The sequence below is a fragment of the Amblyomma mixtum genome, chromosome 3 (assembly GCF_055824585.1).
Source record: "Amblyomma mixtum isolate Tamu chromosome 3, ASM5582458v1, whole genome shotgun sequence".
In the NCBI taxonomy this organism is placed as follows: Eukaryota; Metazoa; Arthropoda; class Arachnida; order Ixodida; family Ixodidae; genus Amblyomma; species Amblyomma mixtum.
This window is the reverse complement of record NC_143014.1, coordinates 168,764,781-168,789,648: the sequence shown is the minus strand read 5'-3', so window position 1 is coordinate 168,789,648 and position 24,868 is coordinate 168,764,781. Positions and strand designations below refer to the sequence as shown.

At 42.5% G+C, this 24,868-nt stretch overlaps 1 protein-coding gene across 3 annotated transcripts in view; it reads left to right on the top strand.

The window, feature by feature from the left end:
- Positions 1-24,868, top strand: part of Nak (Numb-associated kinase) — an 89,102-nt gene that overhangs the window by 25,100 nt on the left and 39,134 nt on the right. The window contains exons 7-14 of one of the 3 annotated variants that reach the window (XM_089581865.1): positions 3,694-3,826; positions 7,247-7,350; positions 7,517-7,599; positions 12,225-12,406; positions 18,570-18,626; positions 19,115-19,132; positions 21,461-21,869; positions 23,769-23,933. In XM_089581865.1, coding sequence (XP_089437991.1) covers positions 3,694-3,826; positions 7,247-7,350; positions 7,517-7,599; positions 12,225-12,406; positions 18,570-18,626; positions 19,115-19,132; positions 21,461-21,869; positions 23,769-23,933 — 1,151 coding nt within the window. The remainder of the gene's footprint in view (positions 1-3,693; positions 3,827-7,246; positions 7,351-7,516; positions 7,600-12,224; positions 12,407-18,569; positions 18,627-19,114; positions 19,133-21,460; positions 21,870-23,768; positions 23,934-24,868) is intronic. The other 2 variants (XM_089581866.1, XM_089581868.1) reach the window with 2 other exon arrangements.

The window sequence follows — 24,868 nt, the reverse complement described above, 5'->3', positions numbered from 1 at the left end:
TCATCATCAGCCTTGAGTGTGTACCCTAATCTTAGACTATACAGTGGTCACTTCCTAGAGTTTCGTGTGTGTTGTGCCCAATGCAGTGTGTCGGACCCTTGTGCAAACTCTGGTCTGGGTTGGTGTCCGACTCAGCACTGTTTCTTTCCCTTGTTGGTTGGGTGATGTCATTAACTCTTTCCGTACCATGGTGGAAAGGGCCATTTTCTGAAGGTTTCAGTACATTTTTTTTCTGTAAAAACTATTGCCTTCAATATTTATTGCAATACCCGAAAACAGAGGTGAATAAAGGTGCTTTCTATTCATATAAGTTTAAAGAACAAATTGCATGTTGCAACAAAAATTTTATTTGCTAAAAACGTATTTGTATTCAAAAAGAAAGAATGTTAAAAATTTTCTGAAATATGAAAAATGTTTGTTACTCTGTTGGCCACTATCTGCAAAAAAAAATCATTTCTATCTTGAACAGTATTCATGCTACAAAACAATAACTGGAAACCCTATAGTTGTGCATCGGAGTGCGGCCACCTGTGTTTCAGGCTGGTTTCCATCATCACCGATGTGAAAACTGACTCATCTTGAGCGTCTTTCGACATCTTCAGGCTCGTTGTTGCACAGGTCGTCGATTAAATCACTCGCAGACAAAATGGAGTACTGAGATTTGCTATGTTCTAGAGCGCGTGGCGCGCATGTGGAGGCAAACAGTTCTTGCAGAAGGCCCCTTTTCTCTCTAAATCCTTAGCAACTCCAATGCCATATGATGAGGTCGTCGTCACAATCGTGTTTTGGTGCAGCCGCTTATTCTAGAAAATGGTTTGATGCGGGCGGTTCCTGCGGAAGTTGCGGGTGGTGGTGTTCCAGCCTGGCCATGGTGGCTGCTACTTGTTCAAGTTTGGTTTGTAGGATAGATATGGCTTCCAGCATTGTTGCTAGGCTCTGTATGAGGTGCTGTTTTGCCAAGACCATCAGCACTTTGCCTGACTCTGGTGGCCGTGTGTGCGGCAGTTCTCAGCACTTCAGTGTACTACTGGTCTCCTGTATCAGTCTTGTTTGTGTTAGTTGCCAGTCTTCACTTGCTTTGATGGAGGACCTTGTGCGGTTTGATCTGTGCTGCAGCTGGGGCTTGGTTTGCTGATGGCGGTTTCTTGTGAAGGCCCTGAGTTTATAGGCTTTCTTTGGTTGTGGAAGTTTGAGCAGTTGAGTGATTGGTTCGAGTCTTGTTAGCTTTGCTGGACATTTTGGGTGCGTTGGGATGTAGTCGCCATGGCAGTTGCGGCAGTAGGGCCTGTAGTCATGCTATTCTGGATCTTTTGTGCTGATCTGTTAGCTGCAGATGGTGCACATGTGGCCATCCTCCCGGGATGGGCATACGTCGATGGAGTGGCCAAGGCAGAAGCAGGATTGCATTGGACTTATCTTCTTTTGAACAGGGAAATCCTCCAGACGATGGAGTTGATGGTGGTAGGAATTTTTGGACCCTTGAAGGTCACCATCATGGGGCGGGACTGTCTAAGCCGTTGGGCAGCCATAAAAATTAGAGGGGACACTGAAGCTCCGCCCTAAGGATATGATGCAATAGCATAATAGGTTAATTCCCATATATGCACAATTGGTCATTCTCTACTTCACATCCGCCGCCGCGGTGGCTCAGTGGTTATGGTGCTCGGCTGCTGACCCGAAAGACGCAGGTTCGATCCCGGCCGCAGCGGTTGAATTTCTTTGGAGGAGAAATTCTAGAGGCTCGTGTACTCTGCGATGTCAGTGCACGTTAAAGAACCCCAGGTGGTCTAAATTTCCGGAGCCCTCCACTACGGCGTCTCTCATAGCCTTAGTCACTTTGGGACGTTAAACCCCATAAACCGAACCAAACCGATCTACTTCACATCCATAGACCCCTGGGTGTCTTCATGCCACTCCTGACGCAATGGTGCAGTGGTGCAGCGGTTAAGCGAAGCATCACTGCCCTGCAATGGCAGGTACTACCACCAGTGTGGGCAGGTTGTGATGACGCCACAAGGTCGCATGACCTAGGTGGCCCACCTGCCTCCCAGGTTGCTTCTCTGGAGATTTTTTTTGTAAATTTTTCGCCCACAGTCAATGACGCCGATGCCAGATTTTCCGCGACACGGGTTCTTTAATGCCTGCTGCTGTTGGTGATTTCTGAGTTGAAGATGCTGTCATCCAGACTGTTAATGACTCCTTTCGCGTTGTCTGGGCCATTGGCAACGTGGGCCCAGTGCTGGATTATCCTCCCTGCCAATGCTACTTTGGATAACCGAAGTTGCTTGGGAAAGGCAGTTTCCAGCATGGTGTTGACTGATACGAGTTGTTGGCTCGGTCTGATGGTGAGCGAAGTGTTCAGCAACTCGATAGCGCTCAAATTTGCTGCACGCAGGATGCACTGCCCAGCGCTTGTGGCTCGACTGCAGCAAGGTTGAAAGTTGTGGGGAACTTCAAAACTACTGTTCTTGCTTCATGACAGATGTTGGCGACATTGCTGTCTTCTGAGTCGTGGCACTGGTGCTGTAATCAAGGGCAGATTCAATTTCCATTTTCCTCAGGTTGTGAGGCTGGAGCCAGCAGTGATCCATATTGGTTGAGGATGTGGGGCTCGTCATGCAGGGGGGCACACACCCCAGGGGTCTCGTTTGGGGGCAGTGCCATGAAATTTCTTCCTGAGGGACCTAGGGCTGGTCTTTGGATGAGTACGATTCTCAATGAAAGCTCTAAGCCTCGGGGAGCCATTGCCAGGAACATCCATTCTGGGTGCATACTGGCAGGTTTCTCTCTAGAAAATAGAGCGAGATTTTGGGATAAACAGTTTTGAAATAAGTGAAGTGCCAAATTTTTTAGCATACTGATTGTGCGTTTGAGAATTTTGACCTTTCTATCTTTATTTTCCAACGTAAATTTGATTACATAAACCAAACAATTTATCCAATAAAAGGAGTCTCTTGCCGCATTATTCCAAATAAAGAAGCCCTGCTCACAGACGAGAGCACAAATTGGAAGCACGCGGTTGCATTGATAACAGTGGCTGTCACAATTGCCACCACCGTGGCTTGAAGGACACCCCTACCATTTTGAGGAAGGGGGTTATTTGATGTGCCCAATAATTCTCGCATATCTTGTCTGTGTTTTCCTGGCTGCTGTTGCCTGTGAAATTGGCTGTATCCTTGCCTCACCTCACATCGTGCTTAGTGGACGCTATAATCATGGAAAGCACATGGGGTGCAGAGTGGCAACAATGTATGCACATTGCTACTTGCAAATGCAATCTTGCTCATTGGTTCGACACATGGCCTGCAAGCAGTGCAGACCCATGGTTGATGCCCTCCCCCCTTTCTTTTATTTCGGGACATTCAAAGCTTGTCATGAAAGCCTTTCGAGATAAGCGGTGAGACGCATGCATTGCCCATTGTAGTATGTATTGTAACACGAAAAACTTGTGGCTTCATCGATATTTTGAGACCTGCAAGTTTCAGTTGACGAGCGGTTACTGTGTATCTGTGTACTTACTCACTGATTTCTCATTGTTGCATTCAGCTCTCTGTAGTAACTATTTATACAGTACAATTTCGGTTCCCTTGTCTACTGGAGTGAAGTTCCACGAACTGCATTGTAGTAGCAAGAGTTGGTGGCCGTGTGCTGGCATAACCAGACTTTTGGTACTGTGCTCCCATTGCACCACAGGCCTTGGGGTGCCTGCTGTACAAGTTGTGCTTCTTCAGCTTGCCCTTTGGGGAAAGTGCCCTGGCCATCCAGAGTGGAAACTTCACCATACCTGACAACTCTCGCTATTCCAAGCAGATGCATTCCCTCATTCGTGAGTATTGTACTTGTTTGTTGATGCCAAATGTTTTGTTGCATAACAGCCACAGAGATAATTGAGTGCCGAGTGTGGGTCATCACTGCGGGGTGCAGTGAAAACAAATATTCACTAAATGGCGACTCGCTTGATGGTCTACCTGAATGCAGTCTGACTCTTATAAGAGCAAAAAGTGTGCTCTGGTGTTTTTTACGATGTCCATTCTTTTTGGGCAGAGATCAGTTAGTGAGAACTTAAGTAAGCATATCACATAGTGATAAGAACCTGTGCATCGCCCAACCTTCAGTGGTCTTGGCAAATAGCAAATCTCATTTTCTAGTATGGGTTGAGTGACACATGCTGCTTGGTGCTCTTTGGACTTTTGTTTGTTTCTATACCAGTGTTCTTACTATATGCAAGTTTACTATACTGAGGTCCTAACTATAGAGAGACCAAAAAATCAATAGGAGACTATTTCTTTTATATGTTGGCTGGCAGTAACCTTCGAACCATGGGCTTCCTCATTCCTTTGGGATGCCTGACGACCAAGCCTGGGCTATGGAGAACCATCCCAAACACTGCATCTTTTTTGAGTAGTATTGCACTTAGCCCTGATCTTGGTTTCACTGCAGAGTAAACGGCACATTACAGATGGGTGGGATTTTTGTTGTAGTGGCTGATGTAGTTCTATTGCTGTGGCAAGGAAACCATGCACAACTACAGATGTCGGAACAAAAGCATTCTGCAAGGCATGGAGCACTGCGATGTACAAGATGGCATCTGTGCTGGCTGGCTCTGCAGCCCCTTGCAGCTTTTTTTTCTTGTTCCCTGAGAATTAAGAGGTAGTGCCTTGGTCACGGTTCACTAAAAATTGCATAGAGTGAAAGCGGTTACTTCGATTATAGTGCGGGAGCGCACATGTGCAGCAGCTTCACTCTTTGTGCTACCACCTGGTATGATGGGAATAAGAAGCTCTGTTTCTGTTCATTCCATGTCATCTGTCAGCGATGGAAAACAGTGTTTCACTGCAGTAACAGCACCCATCATTGCATCGCAACCTGCACTGTGGGATTCAGTTAAATGATATACTGGATCATGCTGCACTTCCTTTCCAGTGCGAGCGTGAATTAGTTGAGCCAAAATGAGTGGCAGCTGATGACGGCGGTCAACTTGTTTTTGGCAGATCAGATCAGGTCATCTAGGTACAGTCACAATTAGCATGCAGGTTATCATTACTGAGTCTGCTGAACAACTTGAATAACTTTTCCTGATGTGATTGGTGGTCACTTGCTTTCCAGTAAAAGGGATAGTACGCAATGGAGGGCTGAAGGGACCATCTGTGCTCTTATTGTTCAGCATCCTTACAAAATGAGCTTTGGAAGAGCACTTTAATTTGGTTAGGTGAAGCCAAGAGTAACCACCTTCATATTGATTGACTGCATGCGACAGAATGCAAATGGTATGATTAATAGTACCGTGTGGCTGCTTTTGCCACAAGTGAGAAAAAAGCATGTTCACTGATATGGCAAGGAGGAGCCTATGTAAATGCACTAGTGAGTGCTGTTTGGCCGCAAGTTCAGGTAAGCAAGAAAATTGGGAATTTTTTTATGTTTTAAGGATTCAAACACTTCGAACAGTAAAAGTATGGCATGAATCAAATTGAATAGCAAATGCTATTTACAAACTATTTGAAATTTCAAGCATTTGCTGCTGGCACATGATTGCGAGCTTTAGCTTGGCTACAGCAGCTGTATTTAGAGGTAAATTGCAGAAATGCTTGTGTACTGAGATTCCATTGCACATGAACTCTTTTGGGCATTATGGTTAGCAATGCTGACCACCATTTCAAAATTTTTTTGACCTGCAACATAGTGGCTTGGCCTGGAAACAATTGCTGACTGTCACTCTCTAGTCTTCTCGTGATACACTTGCCATGTGGTGAATGCATTTATCATTTGTCTAATTGACCCCACGATTAAAGGGACACTGAGGACAATGCATTCAATAGTTATGCATAGTAAAAATCGATTGTATGACCATTTCTGGCTGGGTTTATGTTTGTTTCCTAGTAAGAGATGCACCACTAAGAAAATTGGATTTTAAAAAGTGGTAGGGTTTTAACGTAGTTTAACTGAGTAGACATGCGAAAGCATGTGTTTAGCCTGGTTGGCTCATGGTTTGCTGGGTCGTCGGTGCATCTGGCGACACTGTTAGACTTGGGTTAAGCTCTGATAGAGGTTGATCCGATCTGTTCGCGCCGCACATGAAAGTTGATGGTGCAATGCACAGCATGAGATTGTTTCACTTTAACATGAGGTATGATCGGCTGCAGTGATAGCATAGTGCTCTCGTGCAGGGGCCAGCAAAGCTGATTTGTTCACTCCACCGCAGGTTCAAAGCCTAGTCGCGGCAATATTTCATTTCTGCATGTGCTGTTGCTGTGCTAGTTTTGCCAAGGTCACCCTCTAGGTCAGGCTTCACACAAACTCAGTGAGCCGGTTAGACCTCGTGAAGTAGTGCTTTCACACTAAAATTGGAACATTTTTGTTACTGCCACTTGGGCCAAACTCGTGACATCAAGTACAAAAAGGGCTCTATGGTTACTGTTTGGAGGTGACTGGTGGTGTAGCCTAATCTCAGCAATTCACGCATAAAGAACTGTCTTGATGCCACCACAGTTTTCTCGCAGAAACAGCTGGTGGCAGCAACACCTGTATCTCACTTTTTGAGCTTTTTTAGCTTATGAAAGCTCCGAAGCTTCGTTTTCAGTAGAAGTAGCATGCACTAACCTGTCGATACAGGCCAGCTTCAATTTTTCGTCCCTTTAAACGACAACCATCAGGAAACCAGGTTGCCAGCTAAAGTATGAAGCCATTTGCAGACTCAACCATCCATGCAATGGAAGCAGTGCAAAATGTGCCAGAGGGGGACACTTCCACATTGCATGTTGTAAACCACTATGAGTTAATTTTTTATTTTGTGCAGCATGCTTTTTGTTGCCTAATTTCACTGTATGTGTTGTAAAGTTGACTTTTTTCATTCAAATAAAGTTTTGTCCTTGAAAGGATCTTGCGTACTAAAAATTAATTTACACTTTGATCTTAGCCAAAAGGCCGAGAAGCGATAAAAAAAAAAAACCATATGGTTAAAAAATGTTAAATAACCCCAGGTGGTCCAAATTTCTGGAGCCCTTCACTGCGGCGTCCCCATATCCTGAGTTGCTTTGGGACGTTAATCCCCAGTAAACCATAAACCATCAAAATTAATCTGAAGCCCTCCACAATGATATTCCTTATAGCCAGTTGTTAAACTGCATTGTTTATTGTTAAACAGCGCTGTCATGCATGCAATAAAAATTTTTTTCATTGCTGTGGCTGTAAAGAATTTTTTCTTCCTCCTGTAGGGCACATTTTCAAGCTTTTGCTTTGTGTCTTGTAGGTTACATGCTGGAAGTTCAGCCGGAGAAGAGGCCAGACATCTTCCAAGTGTCTTATGTGGCATTTTCACTGGCAGGCAAGGAGTGCCCTGTTCAAAACCTTCATGTATGTTGTTTCATTGGTCACTTGCTTTTAAGTTTGAAATTCAGTCAGCATTTTTCAGCTTCACTATATTGTGATTCTAGTATATTATTTCAAAGTTTTGTTTAACGATGACATAATTATAGGATAAACAATTATCTTTTTCTTTATTTCTTTTTGCGACTTGTAGAATTCGTCGATTCCAAACATCGAGCAGCTTCCAGTACCACAGTGTGACAGTGAGGGCAGATTGTCTTCGTCGAAGCCTCCACGGTACGACCACTTTTTTTTTCTTTTTTTTTAGGTAGTACGTCATACTATCATTTATGGGCTTTCCTTGTTCATGCATTAATAAAAAAAAAGCCTACCTTAAAGTACCGAGAAAGCATTTAAGGGGAGACATGGGCCTTGAAATGATCAAAAAATGCGAAAATTTCAATTTTGCTAAAATGGCACTTTCGGGATCAAGGTCAATACACTCTAAAGTTCCTACCTAAAAAGTTAAGGTCTAAATTCGACCTCTATCTACTAAAACATCTAATTTCACACCTATGAAGCCCGGAAAGGGCGATTTTGGAGCGAAATGTGGCAGGACTTCGTGCCCGACACTTCCTACGACCGTGTCCCCAATGGCCCCCGTCTTGGTTTTGTTTGAAAGCTGGGCTCTTTCCTCACTACCTGGTATTAATCACTACTGTGAAATATTTTTGGAACGTCCGCATTTCGCTGTCTTTTGAGGCCTCTACAATGACCTCTGAATGGCTGGCTTGCGCACTTCAAATGAGATTTTCTCACCTTAGTGTTTTTTGCCAGCATGACTAGCCTTATGGAAGTTTTATGTTTTTATAGTGCAATTTCAATTAATCATATACCGTTGAATTCAGAAAGTGCTGAACTATGGAGCTATGCTGTTTTTGTTTGGCTGAGTCAAACAATTCAGATTTTGTGAATCATAATGTAGCCTAACTATGCTTTATAGTTATGATGTTTGGACAGAATTTAATTTTTATATGATGATGTACTTCAACAGTAATATAACTAGCATAGCTCCAGATACCACGGTGCTTTCCAGGCTCTCCAGGGCGGTCATGCTCTCCTAGCAGAGATCCTTGCTGCCAACAATATCTGCATTAGGGACGACCTGCCACCACGGCAGCTGGTGGCAGGTCTGCCATATTAATTGGATTCCCAACGGTAGGGGAGTGCTCGTTCTTTACATACAATGGCTTGGTCAGAGCACGGCCTCTGAAGTTGTCGTCCCACAAACGTAGTCATCAGAGTCAGCATTCAGCCAACTGTGCATCAACGGCTCATTGCCACAAACCTACATGCGTGTGATCATATGTATCTTCAGCAGTGTCATCTATCGCTTCCTGGGTTCATGGAGTGACGAAAGTATCATAACACACATTTGCAAAGAAAATATCAGCTGCACTGTCTGCTATCTGGTTCTGTCATGTGGTAGCAGCATAAAAGGTGAAGCCCCATGGGTAGGTGATGCATATCATGTGACCAGCATGGCCAGCAAGGCATTTAAACTTTTCAAATCACTGCCGTTGGTTGATCACCACCATGCACATTAGCTTCACTTTTGATGCTGCTACTATCTCGTGCCCAACGTGCTTTTTCTTCCGCTTGGAATGCTTCTGCCAGCCGATGCACACGCAGGCAGTGATTGCCCTTATAGGCCATCAACGCACACTTGGCCAGCAGTTACCTGCAGTTTCAGTGCCGCCTTTTTCTTAATTTTTTGGATCGACATGTTCTTTCCGGTAAGGGGGGGGGTTGAGCGGCAGATAGCCAATGAAAGCCGGATGAGGCGTCATGTGATTGTGTGTATAGCCCTGCTGGACGAGTGTGCAAATGCGGGGGAACATGACAAGTTTTTCTGGTTTTTATCTTGGAGTTGAAGGTCTGAGCACATTCGAGAGATGGACATTGAATAAAAAACTTATTGCTGAAATCTAAAAAAAAAAAAAAATATTATATATACTGTATTTATTATGTTGAAAGCTGTTGGGGATCCTTGGGGCAAAAAAGTTTGAGAACCCCTGCATTAAAGGAATCTAACTGTAGTAATGCCTGTATAATTTTTAACGTAGTACATATGTTAAGGGGCATTTTGATTCTCGTAAAACATCAGTCGGGGTTAGTGTGAGTCATGCTGGCCAGTCGCACAACCCATTAGTGATGAGTGGTTTTCTGACATGCGGTCAATGTGTGCTACCAATGACTCATAAAGTTGCTCAATGCATCCTACAGATTGGCATCCAGTAGTGAACATCATATAGTCAGGTTTAATGAATACCTTCTTCCGGAAATGAAAGAACTGGAAGTGGACATGGAAGAGCCTCAATGGGGAGACTAAAAATGAGACTTCATACTATGTGCTCTACCCTGGTAACGTGCTGGATGTGAAGGTCCTTGCAAAGATGCGTTGTAGCGACCACAGAATGTTAAGGTCCCGAATTAGCTTAGACCTGAGAAGGGAATGGAAGAAATGAGTGAAGCGGAAGCCCATTAACGAGTTAGCTGTAAGAGGGAGAGTAGAGGAATTCAGGATATCGCTGCAGAACAGATATTCAGCTTTAACTGATGACGATGATCTTAATGTTCAAACAATGAACGATAATCTCATAGCTACCATTACAGAGTGCTCCATAGAAATAGGCGGTAGGATGGTTCGACAAGATACCAGCAAGCTATCTCGGGAGACGGAAAATCTGATTAAGAAACGCCGAAGTATTAAAGCGCCTAACTCTGCGGACAGAATAGAAGTAAAGCTGTCAAAGTTAATAAATAAGCGCAAGGTAGCCGACATCAGGAAGTTTAACATGGAGGATATCGAGCATGCTCTAAAGAAAAGAGGTAGCCTAAAAGCAGTGAAGAGAAAACTAGGCATAGGTAAAAACTAGATGTATGCACTAAGAGACAAAGAGGGCAATGGCATTAGCAATATGGATAAGATAGTCAAAGTAGCCGAAGAGTTCTACACAAATCTATACAGCAGCCAATGTAATCAGAACGTTAATGAGAGAGGCAGTAGAGCACAGCAATGGGACGTCCCCCCAGTAACGAAAGAGGAAGTAAGGAAAGCCTTAGGAGCAATGCAGTGGGGGAAAGCAGCTGGTAAGGATCGGGTAACAACAGATTTCTTAAAGGACAGAGGGGTGATTGTGCTAGAAAAACTAGCCGCCCTGTATACGCATGCATGCCTTATGACCTCGAGCGTACCAGGAGCTTGGAAGAACACTAACATTATCTTAATTCATAAGAAAGGAGACGTCAAGGTCTTGAAAAATTATAGACTGATCTGCCTACTGTCTGTTACCTACAAGGTATTTACTAAGGTAATCACAAACATAAACTACACGCATAATCACATAAACTACACGCATTTAGCAGTCCCGCTGAAACACACACGCTCGCCCTTCGAAGGCAAGAGCGCAGAAAGCCTCGAACACGCACGAATTATGGAAAACAACATTTAAATTACCAAATTCCGGTGCTTCTAAATAAACTTCCAGATGATGTCGACCTCAACAAATCGATTAAGAAAAAAACGTTCAAAACAATGGTTATCGAGAAAGAAATTCGCTACCAGTGACTTCTCTCTTAAAGCCATATGTAGCGTTTGTTTGTAAAACAGTGCTCTTTTACTGTGTGTTGGATGTCGCCTTTTTCTGTTTTTTTCCTCCTTTTCACATGTACATATGTTCGCCACGATGATTGACCTTTGCATTTGTGTTCATATGTTTTTTTTTTTCCCCCGTTCTGTCACATCTACGACAAGAAATCTGTTTTATATATTTGTGTGCAGTGATATGTACTAGATCCTCTATGACATAGAACTGTGTAGAGTGTAACTACAAATGTGTGTGCTGTTTTCTTAAATTTCTTTTATAATGTTGTCGAAACTGTATGTGGAGGGAGGGCCTCGTCAGGCTAGTAGCCTTTAGCTCTCCCTTCGCTTTTTCCTTGTATTGGAAAGAAACCAACAAACAAACAAACAAGCAAATAGAATTAGGACAACCTTAGACTTCAATCAGCAAAATGATCAGGCAGGCTTTCATAAAGGATACTCGACAGTAGACCATATTCACACCATCAGTCAGGTGAGAGAAATGCGCGGAACATAACCAACCCCTTCATTCATTCATTCATTCATTCATTCATTCATTCATTGATTACGAGAAAGCATTTGACTCTGTTGAAACCTCAGCAGTGATGCAGGCATTGCGGAATCAGGGTCTAGAAGAGTCTTGTGTGAAAATACTGGAAGATATCTATAACGACTGCACAGCTACCATATTACTTCATAAAGTCAGCAATGTCCTTTTTTTTTTTTTTGAGTGCTGCTTTTTCAAATATGAATTGACACTAAATAGACCAGCTTGCAACCCTACTTCATTGTCATTAGAGATTGTTTCATTTTAACACCAGGATTTGTTTAAAAGCACACGATGGATCATAGGATATTTTTTTTTGTCAAGAATGCCTTTGATGCTATAAGTTCATTATATTGCAGGTGACAATTTGTCTGTGATTGCATCGAAGAATGTGCTGCCAAGTTCACTGTTATGAGAAGTGTTTATTGCACTTGCTAACATAAGGCATCACTGTTGCACATGAAGAGTGCTAAATTCATCATAAACAAAAAAAGGCACTGCTAGCTGTAGCACGCTCACAGAAAAAGCTGCTAGTTTGCTGTGTGCACAGTTCTGTACATAACGTCCAAAAAGGGTTAAATGGATGTGTATATTATAGCTTTGGAAAACACAGGCACGAGAAGTCTTTATACCTTGATCTTGTTGCTTTGTGGTTGGAGTGAGGTTGTAGCCTGTCATTCATTTGGGAATATAGTTGACATTTTCACTTGATTGTGGTTTTTTATGCAGCTCACTGCAGGTCCCAGTGGCAGAGGGCACATCAGTAGCTCCTCGGCAGCGACCCAAAGGGTCACAGGCACCGCCAGGTGTTGGTGGGCTACCTCTTATTCCCCAGAATGCCCTGCCAGCTTCCCGTCGCCCCACACCTACCACACCCCAGCCACAGGTGCCTCCTGTCACACCTAACCCCGGTGAGGGCTCTCTCTCTTGCTCTCTCAATTGCAGTTCTCATCATTGTATGGAATATTATCATACACCATGTATGTTGTCAGTTGAATGGCATACTTCAATAATTACTGGAGATGTTTGCCTGGCAGTCTTACCTGACAAGCTACTCCGGTTGGCATTTTGATACATCCGCTTTCTAAATCCTGCAAGTTCTTGAATGGAGGGTTGGCCAGTTTGTTAGGCATTGCCTTTGTCTGCCCAAAATTTCTTTTCTTGAATGTTGCTACTTTTTGTTTGAACTAGAACTAGAGTTGTCTTTTTTGTGGGCTTTCTATGGTTTTTCACTCATGTGCCCTTCTCAAGAACTGCTTTGCTTTTCCATTTCATTTATTGGTATCGTAGACAGCGTTAAAGATGCGCTGCCTGTATTAACTTGAACTGCAGGTAGATGCAATGGAAGCTAAGTGAGAGGTGTTTGAGTAAGTTTTATGGAAGGCTTCATGGGCCTTTTTCGAAATTAGTTTTCAGACAAGGCTGTATGGGAGAGTGTGATGTTTGATTTTTCTATGTCCAACGTCATGAGTAGGACCTCAGGTTTTGATGTTTGCTTATGTAAGTGCTCACATGTGCAAGTGTGCACACAGACGCACACATATGCAGAAAGAGCCATGTATCGGCACGTGGGTAGGCCTAGCTATGTGGCATGTAGCTGTCCTCCACAATCTTCAGAGACCATTGTCTTGTCTTCCTGGCACTACATGCAGGTTTCCGTTAACTTCCTTTCTTCGTTATGGTAGTTTACCCCCTGCCTGGCTGTTCAGTTACCTTGTGGGGTTGTTTGAATACTGCAACCTTAGTGCTATGCTTGGGTGGACTGGCAAGTTCTAGTCGACCAACCTTGCCTACAGTTGCATGTGGTTTGGTGTTTTGTGGGAGCCTTCACACGGAGACCACGACAGCCAAGCAGTTGTATGCAGCTTGCATATGTTGCACATGACTGAGAAGTGACATGTTTCGTTGGAAAGCACCTGGGGCCTACCTTTCATGCACCTGTGAAAGTGTCGTTTTTGTGCCATAGAGTAGGAACAAGCTACGTGTCTCTGACTCTGGCTGATCCCAGCTGCAGTGGCCATATTTCAATAGAGGCAGTAAGCAAGAACGCTCGTGCAGAGATTTTGATTTGTGTTAATCCCATGTAGTCCTAAGTTAATCCGGAGCTCTATTTGCACTGCCTGCTGTGCTGCATTCACCCCTAAGCTGATTAGTCAGCAGAAGCTATGATCTTGGGGGTGGTTCCATCATGATGTCTTGATTTGGCTTAAGGGGGGAGGCGGGGATCGGAGGTGACAATTTATTTTTTGGCATAGAGCAGTGAAACTTGACATGCCTTTTGAGAAGTCCACTGAATGCTTCCTTAAGTAGTTTTGACATTGTAAATTTCTATATGCTTCATTGCTATGCCAAACTTGCAGAAAGCCTGGCATGACAACAAAACATGGCAGGATTGGTTTATTGGGGTTTAACGTCCCAAAGTGACTCAGGCCATGAAGGACACCATAGTGATGGGCTCCAGAAACTTCGACCACCTGGGGTTCTTTAACGCACACTGACATCGCACAGTACATGGGCCTCTAGAATTTCGATGGAGGCGAAATTCACCGCCGCGGCCAGGATCGAACCCGCGTCTTTCGGGTCAGCAACCAAGCACCATAACCACTGACCCACCACGGCGGAAAAACATGGCAGGAGTCTGCAGTCAATCTTAGGTTTTACATAAAGAAATGGTTGATGCGATGACATTCTTGAAATATCTTTAGCTGGCTGATTTTTTTTCTACACAGAATGTTATACCCACACTTGCATAATGCACTCATTATCATCATGTCAAATTAGTGACAGAGTGAAAAAAATGGAGTAAATCAGAAATATAGGAACATCACTGCATAAAGAATTTATCAAGGAATGCAGTGCAATAAACCGCACGCAAATCCATGCAGCCATTTTCGTGCTATGCTTTCTGCAAGCAGGGCAGTGTGAGAAAATTGGTACTCAAGTTGTGCAAGCCATTCATGTCCATCAGAATGCCCCAAGACTGTAATGTTTAGCGTCTTTCCTGGAGCGGCTCTGCCCTTTGTTTATTCAGCCCTGTATGCCCTTTTTCTGACGGTCCCTCTCTGCTCTGAGAGTGCATGAGTACGAACTCGCGGTCGCCAACACCGTGCAAAAGACGTTTTCGAGGCGACAAAGCATAGTTGCAAGTGTTTGTGAATAGTGCAGAATTGTCATAATCATGATAACCCGGCAGCGCATCCTGCAGTGTCGCAAAAAAAAAAAAAAAAAAAAAAACGGAACATTACTCGTGCCGGAACTTGCGCCATGGCGTCTTGGCTAGTTTACGCATCACCAAGGTCTTTGCGTTGTCTGCCGGGCGTTGACACTGGGGCGTAGGTCATCCTCTGACGGCACATTGGCATGACCATCACTGGATGAACCTATGTGCCCATGCTGCTGAGCGATTGCACTGGTGGTCGTCATCAGTCGGTGGAAACTGCCCTGTGCTGCGGCCGCATCGTAATGCCGAAACAACGTACGGGATCCTCATTGCTTTCACTGCCGCTCTCATTTCTGTGTCTGCGACGTATCAGAGCCTGCTAATCCTTTTCATCGCTGATGGCGGCATGGTCCTCGCTTCGTTCAATTCATTTGCTGATGACCGCTTCGTCTTCTTTAGGATGGCAGGCTTGAGCTTCCGCTTTCTGCACATATGCTTCATCTGAAACATACGACGGTCCATTGCTGGCTCTCAGAAGTACAGCTAAACATGCAGTAGACTCTCAATAATTCCAACTTCAAGGGACCAGAGATTTTTGTCTGAATTATCAGAAGCGCACCTTAAGGGGGGACCCTGGTCTTAAAAAAAAAAATTTTATTAATGAAGTCACAGTTATAAAATTTTCAGGCCACATGTATTTTTGTGCGCTGATTCTAGAGATGTCATTTAATTTCATATAAAACAATTCCTTGAGTACTTGTACAATTTTTATGCAAGTGTTTTGGGGAAAGTTTTGCAGAAAATTTGCTGCAGGAAACTCGCTGAAATGCATACCATTGGGTTCTCTTGACACCAAGGAATACAATAAGGGTAAAATTATCATCGTGGCTATCATAGAACTTGAGTTATAGAGTTTTGAAGTTGTCGCTTCAGAAATGAGAAGAAAAGTGTGTATTCCTGTTTCTGAAGTGGCAGCTTCAGTACCCTGTAGCTCAAGTTCTATGATAGGCAGGATGATAATTTTACCCTTATTGCATTTCTTGGTGTCAAGAGAACCCAATGGCATGCATTTCAGTGAGTTTTCTGCAGCAAATTTTCTGCAAAACTTTTCCCAAAATACTTGCATAAAAATGGCACAAGTGCTCAAGGAATTGTTTTACACGAAATTAAATGACATATCTAAAATCAGCACACAAAAATACATGTGGCCTGAAAATTTCATTACTATATCTAGATTAATAAAATTTTCTTTTCAAGACCAGGGTCCACCTTACCCTGAGGAAAATGACCGTTTTTTGCAGGTTTCAGTGTTTTTTTTTTTTGTAAAAACTATTGCATTCAAAATTTAATGCAGTACATGAAAACAAAGCTAAATAATTGTGCTTTCTAGGCACATAAGTTTAAATAGTGAATCGCATGTATACCAACAAAAAATTATATTTGTCAAAAATAAGATTTTAGGCAATAATGGAACAAAGCTTGTAAGTACATGCTTGTATCTAAAAAGAAAAAAAAAACAGAATTTTCTGAAATATGGAAAATGATTGTTATTCTATTGGCCACTATCTGTGAAAACATCAATGTTGTATCGTGAATACCGTAGTAGGTATTTTTTTTTTTTAATACAATAACTGGGAACCCTATACAGTCAAACCTTATTAATTGAATTATTATTAATGAATTATTATTAATGAATCCTGACTGACAAAAGGCAGTATATTCAGACTCTACTGCATGGGTAGTTGGTAAAATCATTCACAGATCAAGCAGAGTCCTGAGATTTGCGATGTTTTGAAGCGCACATTGTGCATGCGGAGGCTGCCAAGCCACTTTGACGGTACCACGTTTTCAAAGAGTGTTAAAAAATGCTGCCCTGAGGGAGAAACGAAAACTACATTGAAAACGAAACTTCGGTTCTCTGACTACAAACAAGCCAGACACTCAGCGTTCCTGTAAGCAACGCAGAAGGCTGCAAAGTTGAGCGGTAAAGTCGTCATAACATAGCTGGCAATGAGTGCAGTGCCGTGTCTTTACAGCATGTTAAAAAAGTGCCCCCTTGCAGGAAAAAGAAAACTACATCGGAAACGAAACTTCAGTTTTTTTTACTACTAGCTAGATTCTGCAGCATTCATAAGCGATGCGGAAAGTTCCAAATTTGGAACACAAAATCATCGTTAGCCCAGTTAGTGGGCTAACGATGCTCAACGGGCAAAAGAGTTAATATGATCCAAGACTAAATGTGATTTGCTTTATCCACATCTATGCATACAAATAGTTATTTAGAACATTTCACCATGTAAGTATGTAAGTGTAGCGAAATGCTTTAGGACAACATAAAACATGGGTGAAAGGCACTTATGATGTCTTTACTCAACCAGCAGTCTCAGGCTCGTTGTATGGTGGAAAAAAAAATTACCAGTAATGCATTGGTTTCCCAACAGAGTAAAACCACATTAATTCAGACCTCAAGGGGGAAATAAAAAGTACCAAATTATCTGAAGTTCTGATAGTCAAATGGCAGCAAAAAAAACCTTACAGAAAGCAGTTTTGCAACACAGCAATTATAACTAATGGTCATCTGCTTTATAGTGAAAACTGTGTGGCAGTGATGACTTTTCGCAGTTTTCTCATGGTGTACTGCATGTCTGCTGTTGTGAATATCAGAGCGGGACTGCTCCAAAATAGTAAGACCTTCCATGGCCTCCTTCACACGTGTGGCGCAATAGCGGGGGAGCCACCACACAATGAACATCTCGTGATGACCGCGCATTTTCGGCACACATGAGCGTGCGGAGGGAAGCGAGGGGAACACACATTTGTGCCAGAACAGTTCAATGCCTATAAAGAAAAAAGACCAGTGACGAGTCAATCAATGACCTTGGCTCCCTGATACGTGGCCGATAGCCAGTATCCTTGCTTACCCACCCCCACCCTCCTAGTTTTGGCGCTTGGCTATGGCGCTTGGCTGCTGACCCCAAGGATGCAGGTTCGATCCCGGCTGTGGCAGTCGCATTGCAATGGAGGCAAAATACTCTGGGACTAAAACAAGGTTGCCAGATAAAGTGCTCTCTCTCCCTCACACACCACAAAGGAGTGCTATCTCACAGAATAGCAGCCGCAGCCCCACGAACTGCCGATAAGTCAGCAAAAGCGAAAATCTTGCATGCAGCCGCAGAAGAATACTGCCTGAGAAATGGCACCAGTCAGCAGCTGCACACAAGAACGCTGTTTACATGAACTCTGCGGAGTGCGGATCGAGATGATTATTTGAGACAAAGAGTCAGTTTTGAAAATGAAACGCATGAACAGTCCTCTGCTCTCTTTTGCGATGTTTAGCTTTCCCTAAAATAATGGGCCCTACTCGACTTCTGTAGAGTTCTTGTAAACGGAGCAAAGATGCTCTGAGCACTCTGTGACAGGCCAGACCACTCTATGCTAACTAAGCATTGGCTTTGTGGAGGCTATCGCATAACCTTTTTATGTTTTTCATTGTAGACACATGATTAGATGGGGGGAGTGTTGTGGTGAGACCAGCTTTCTGGTGACACCAACCTTGACGCGAGCAGCAGTGCAGAAGCTGAGCTATCGCGCATGAAAATCCATTTTTGGGGAGATTTCATCCAGTTTTTTTGTTACCTACGGTCACAAAAGCATATTTTGAATTCACCTATGGTCTGTTTTCGGGGAAAATTTTTGGGATATAATTAAAAAGACCTTATAGATGCTAAAGCTGATGTTTTCTAATATCTGATTTTTTTTTAGATTTTCACTATTTGATCCCTGCGTACCCCCTTAAACCAGCCCATTTTTAAAAGTGTTATTAGTGGCTCATCTGTGATGAGCTGCCACTTTGTAAGCAGGAACGTGAAGTTTTTATGGTGTCTTGACTTTGCCACTCTGCTCTGCCGGCACAGGAAGTGACCCTAAAGGGGAAACAGTTACGCCAGACATTTCAAGTCATCCAAGTGAAGGTCAGCTGCAAATCCAAGATGTTTTCTTTAAAACTTTATGTGCGCTTTGGTCAGTCACATTTCATGTTAATTGTTTGTCAGCTAGATTTATTAAAGGGATCATTTGGTTTATTTTGGTCTAACTTTGCATCTTGCACTTTGCAAAACAGAATCAGTGCGTGCAGGAAGTGTTAGTTTGTGTTTGACTTATATGTAAGAAGCATTTAGCTAATAAGCAAGGCTTTGATTATTGATCATTAATGCCATGAAGTCTGAATTGAAATCTAGGTGTAGTGCGCCAAAGCTACTTTTGATTTGGGTGCTTTGGACTGTGCGTCATGATTGCAGTTATTTTAATAGGAAGTTATTCTCTGTTTACATATATTAGTTTAGGAATTGGCACTTCAGCTTTTTTACACCTAATTTACATTTTTGATTTGACTGCTGAAGTTAATGATAGAAAAAAAATTGTGCTAATTTTTTTTTGTGTTACTCTATTGACATTTCAGTTCAGGAGGCAGTACCAGGTATGGTCTTAGCATGTTTGCTTCTTTTTTGCAATTTTATTATTTCCTATATGTTACTGAGCTAATCAGTCTTTGTTCAATTTAAGTTGTTACAAATTTCCAGACATATGGCTTGTCCTCTGCCTACAGACGTTTGCTGGACTATTTAGGGTTCTCTACCCTCACCACTTGGCCAGATATTCATCATGGGGCTATTAAATTTTCAAGCATCTTTTTTCCTTTTCAAAATTTTGATTTCTTCAGGGGGTAGATACACTGCTACAGTAAGGTCTACGCTTGCTGGGCTCACACGGGTGTTTGGTTTTATTACTTACAGTACTTACGCTAAGGTGGTCATGTGTTTAATTGCGGTGGTTGTTACTGCCTGCTGAATTGTCTAGTTTTGATGCAAGACATGACCATATTGTCATCTTGTTGTTTTATTGTATATAACGTGGCATTGTTGCAGTTGCTGCTGTTTCTGTCTTGTATGTTTGTAATGCAGCTAGTTTTTGGTCATTCCTTGCTAAGTGGTTTTGGGAAAAAAAACTTCTTTGTCACTGTCATTACTGCTGCTTTTATATGTAATATCTTTGCGATTTTCATTGCTGTGCATCCATTTGCCCTGTTACAATAGTGTTCCAAGTATTTATTGGGTACACGAACTTGGGCACACAGAGTGTCTACAAGCCTTGTCTTTGCTTTTCTTTTTTCCAGTAATCTCGAGAACTGTATGCACAAGAAGACCATTCATATACATGTATTTATGACACAGCAAGTGCATGCAATAAATATGCTTCTGCCTTGCTTTATGTCGTCTAGTGCCTATAGAATGATTACATAATTTGTGGTGCCCTGCTCTGCCTTTACTTTTTCCCAATTAAATATATTGTATGTTAGCTTTTGCTTTGTGCGCTTGTAAAGCGTATGCACATGCTGGCTAAGCTACAGGGTTGAGCTCTTAGAAGGCATGGTTTAAATTGTAAGGTAGTCTTTGTCAACAGTGAGAAATTTGCCTCGTTGTGTTAACATCACCTACAGTTCCCAACAAGCAGCTTGTCACTAGGAATGAAATAGGAGTTTCACTGTGTGGTTCGAAGGCATAGCCTTACCATTGAAATAGAGAGAATGCTGCCTAATTTCAGTGCCATCCTTGCACACAATGTTTTCCACCTACAGAGTACAATAAACACTTCAATCAAATAAGTACTTTTCTAATATTGTGATACAGTATGCAGTGTGTTTGATGTATGAAGGCTAAATTTTCACAGTATTAATGCAAGCTTAAAAATAAAAAAATTAGTCAAGCACCATGACATGGCACACTTCACCCTATTGCAGTTATCATTACACTTGAGGCCGAATAAGTGGTCAGGAATGTAGGATGATTGCTGTTATGTTATATGCCGTAGTAGAACTGCTTAATGCTTTGAAGCACTCGGAGGCTTGTTGGAGCTTGGTTAGTGTAAATGTTGGAGGAGGAGAATGTATGGGAATAGAAGCGAAGTTCCATCACATTTAAGTCCGCATTCATAGTGAAGGGCTAGCAGAGTCTCAGATGAAAAATTTATTGCTGTCGTTATAAAGATGTAAACAATAGGAATTAAGTAGTAGTCTTGTGTGCTGGTTCCAAATATGTTATCTTAATATAAAATATTCCTTCCTCATTTATTTTTATTTCTGAGAAAATTGTAAAGTAAAATAGTTCCTTGAGGTCTTTTTCTGCTGTCTACCAGTACATTGCAATTTTTCATTGCAAGTGAATTAGGAGCATATTGGTGTTGGTACTGTCATTTTAATTCATTTTAAAAGACAGTGTAGAATAAGAATAATAATGGCAAACATTTTATTTTTAATGGTTTTGCTAGGTGTCAGGGATTGTCATCTGCCTTAGAAAACTGAGTGCTGCCAGAAGTGTAAAAAAAAAAATGGAATATGTATGGTGAGATGGAAGTGAAGTTTAGAGGTTCTTGACAGTTGGTCAGTGTGGAAATGGATGGTTTTCACTTCATCTACAGTCAAAGAGTGCACCATTTGTTTTTTTCACCCCTTCAAATTCACTTGTGCATCATTTCTCTTGTGTGTACTGTTTTATTCTACCATTATGTTCGGGTATCAGTATTGGCATTTAGTAAAAAGGGAGAGTAATTGCTCCCTTATAACTAGTTTTTGGTGTTCTAAAATTTTTTTCAGTTGTGCCTGTTCTTTTGAAAACTAGACACTAAAACTGAATCGGTGCTTTTCTCTCCCCCCTCCCCCCTGCTGTTCGTTCCTGAAACTTTCTCTCCTTCCTGAAACTTTCTCTCCCTTCCCTGCTGTTTGCACTGCCTACCCATTGTAACACTGCAGATTACGAAAACATGCGAAGCCCATGCGCTGCTGCTGCTGCTGCTGCTGCTGCTCCATTTGGTAGCAACACCAAGCCTGGTCTTCTACCACCACCACCACAGGCATCTGCATCAGCACCATCTTCTGCCATCACTACACCGAGTCAGCCCAGTCAGCCAAGCTCAAAGCTTGGGTCCAGCTCACTTGAGGCGTTCTTTGCGCCTTACTGTGCTGGTGACCAGCAGAACTTTGCAAATGTGACAGCGCCACATGGTAGCAATGGTGCTGCAGCACAGTGTGCTGGGGCTGACCAGGCGCCATTCTCCACAGCAACTAATGGGCCTGTGGCTGGTGTAGGCAGTTCGTTTGTGCCTTCCGGATCAGCTCTGGCTACAGCGGCCGTGGGACTGTCTGGACAGCAACAGCAAGGGTCAGTTGGGCTAGGAAGCTTCAAAGTGGGATTGCTAGTGAATATTAATGGAGATTCCATTGGTCGATTTGGGGCGGATTGTCGAATCCATGTCAGAGAGCAGCCCAATCCTGATTGATAAGCAAAATACAAAAGTATTCCAGCAAGAAGTTTGGCAGTAGTAGTTGTATGCAATCAGTTAGAGAAGTTCGGCCAAGCATTTCCCTTCTGCATTTTAATTTTCAGCAGCGCTTCATGATGACACAGAGCAGTCGTTTGCTGCAGTTAACTACTAAGGTACGCTGCGTTTTGTTGGGCCTTATTGCCAATGACAACAAAGCCTCAACACTGGGAATGAAATGCACGTTCTATATGTGTGCATACCAAATAGTTGAAAGCTATTTAGTATGCACTGCAAGTTTCTTTGCATTTCGGCGTCTTTTTATCTGGTGGGAGGAGGTTCAGCAAACATTGTTCATATCAACATCTTGTGGAGCATGTTCTTTTCATCATTGTTGCTGTTGCTCTTTGAGCTACTTTAATCACTGTCCAAATTGATTGGGGCGGTAAACAATTTCTAACTGTTCTGATGACACCTTATCACCAACACAAGCAAACTCCCAGTGTTATCCGCTTGCCCTGCCCATTCTTGAAGTGACAGATCTGCAGCTTTGAAGATACGGCGAAATCCGCCTCTGCAGATAAAAAAAAAAAGTGCCCTGCCACAGAGAAATTTTCTCTGAAACAACCAGTTTAATTCACTTCCAATTCAGGTCGACCAGTGGAATATGTGTGCTTTGCCTTAAAGCACAACAAAAGTGCTGCTCAAGAACGGGATAAAGTAGCTTGGTCGTGGTACAAAACATTGCCACCATTTTTTAGCATATTGCTTTTTAACTATAACTTATAGAATTGCTTTTTCAACTGACATTTCTGACTTATTGTGAATGGATTATTAAAAATGTCAGTGTTTTCCTATGCTAGTAACTGGTGTCCAAGAATTGCGTAGCAAAGGCTAGATTATATGAGTTGTATTTCCTTACCATTTGTCGTACAGCTGAATTGAAAGAAATGGTTCTCATGGTAGGACATAATGAGTAATCTATGCAGCACTAGACAGTTTACACATTTTCCACAACCCTGCCCTTTCTGGGTGGTGGTTGTAAACGCTGGGATTGTGTGGTGTTAAGTGCAGCTGGGTATAATTCACATGTTTAACATACTGACATTATAAAGTTGTTGGTTATAGTTTTTGCTGTGCATGTGCTTCTGCCATATAACCTGTAACTGGGATTTTTTTCTACTCAGGCTGAGGCATAAAATGACCTTGTGCTTGAGTTCGTTGCAGCGATTTTCCTGCCACTGTGTGCGAGTCATGTTGATTTAGAAAAAAAGACTGCATGATGCTTGTATTAGAAGCTGCCTAATAATCATTCAAATTTTCTCGTTTTCTCCAAGTAATATTTATTTCCCATCATGATGCTTTTGACACATTTTTGTGTACTTGTACGTTAATCACTTTGAAACATGCAGAGTCTAAAGGAAGCAAAACTTATGCTCAGATCTAGCTGCATTAATATGTGGAAGTCAGTTATAGCTGGAAATCTTGGTGCACTGAATTGCTCATCCATGACATCATGCATACTAAATTCCATAAAGCCTGCAAATTCACCATGTAATAATATTCAGTTTCCTTTCAACTCCTTTTGTGTGTGCAAACCTTAATATTGCTGTGAAAGTATGCTTCTGAATATTTGTGTGTTCCTCTTGAATGCAAAAAAAAAAAAAAAATTGCAGAAAGGGCGGGAATTTAATCAGACAAGGCACAGTTGAGAATGAAAGCCTGCCTCTCCCAGCCGCTGTACCAAAATTATTAGTGTTAGAAATGACTTACAATGCATGGCTGCCTGTTGCATGCAGGTTTCAAGCTCCAAGTGTCGGTGTGGATGGTGTTGGTGCCAGCCAGCCTGCATCAATGCCATCCTCTGAGCGCCTGGCACCTGTGTTAACACCACTGTCATCTCCGACACCAAGTCAAAAAAGCCATCATCGGCGCAATGTCAGCGACACGTCAGCTTTCGTCAAGTGAGTTCTTTTAGTGGAAAAAACCTTTCATACCTCTTGTTCTCATTGTGTTCATTTTTGTGCCCAGCCTCAGCCGGCTTGCTGGGTTCATTTTTTAGTAAATGAAAGTTCAGTTCATCTTCACGTTACACTACCAGGCAGTCATTTTTGTCTTAATATGTTTTGGAGTTATTTCTACAGATGGATGTCAATTTGATCTACAGCCATTGCAGTTCTACTTGTAAGCTCTCCTCACTGCTATTTGGCTGAGAGTATACGTAAGAGCGGAGCTCCTGCAGAGTATGTGAATGGCAATGTCTGGCCACTATGTTCAGAGATAAAGTTCACTTCTCAGACTGTTGTGTGAACAACCACCATTGCTGTTTTAGGCTGTTGGCAACATGGAAGCTTTGAATGCATTCTTGAAGAGCTTGGGTGTTCTGCCTCCAGAGCAGCTTGTTACCTTGAACAATTCTCACAACCTAAGAAGCTCGAAAAAATTATCTGCGCCGTACTACCAAAGCAATGGGCACACGCTTGCATGGTGAAGAGAGCTTGCCCTTAGGGCAAGATTGTGAGACTAAAATTTGGTGCCGGACAATTTCAACAGACGACTCTATAGGCACATTTTTCAATGTTGCCACCAAATTTCATGAATCTGTGACTGGTTTTTTTCAAGATGTTTTTGGCAGTTTGCATATTTTGGCAGTTTTTAAGTTTTGTACACACTGTTAGCACAATACACTCCCATTAAGATGAATTCTACGATATGACGAACAATGTCAGAACACTTGATTGGTTTGCAGGGGACTCAGTCTAAAAAAGACCCACTTAAAGAAAAAACACTGCATATGTCCTTGGGATAAGATGAACTTTTTCAGAGACTGCAAATCATGGCAGCTCTGCACAGCTGTACTTGTGGATCATTCGTGTGGCACTCTTGAGGCGAGTGAGAA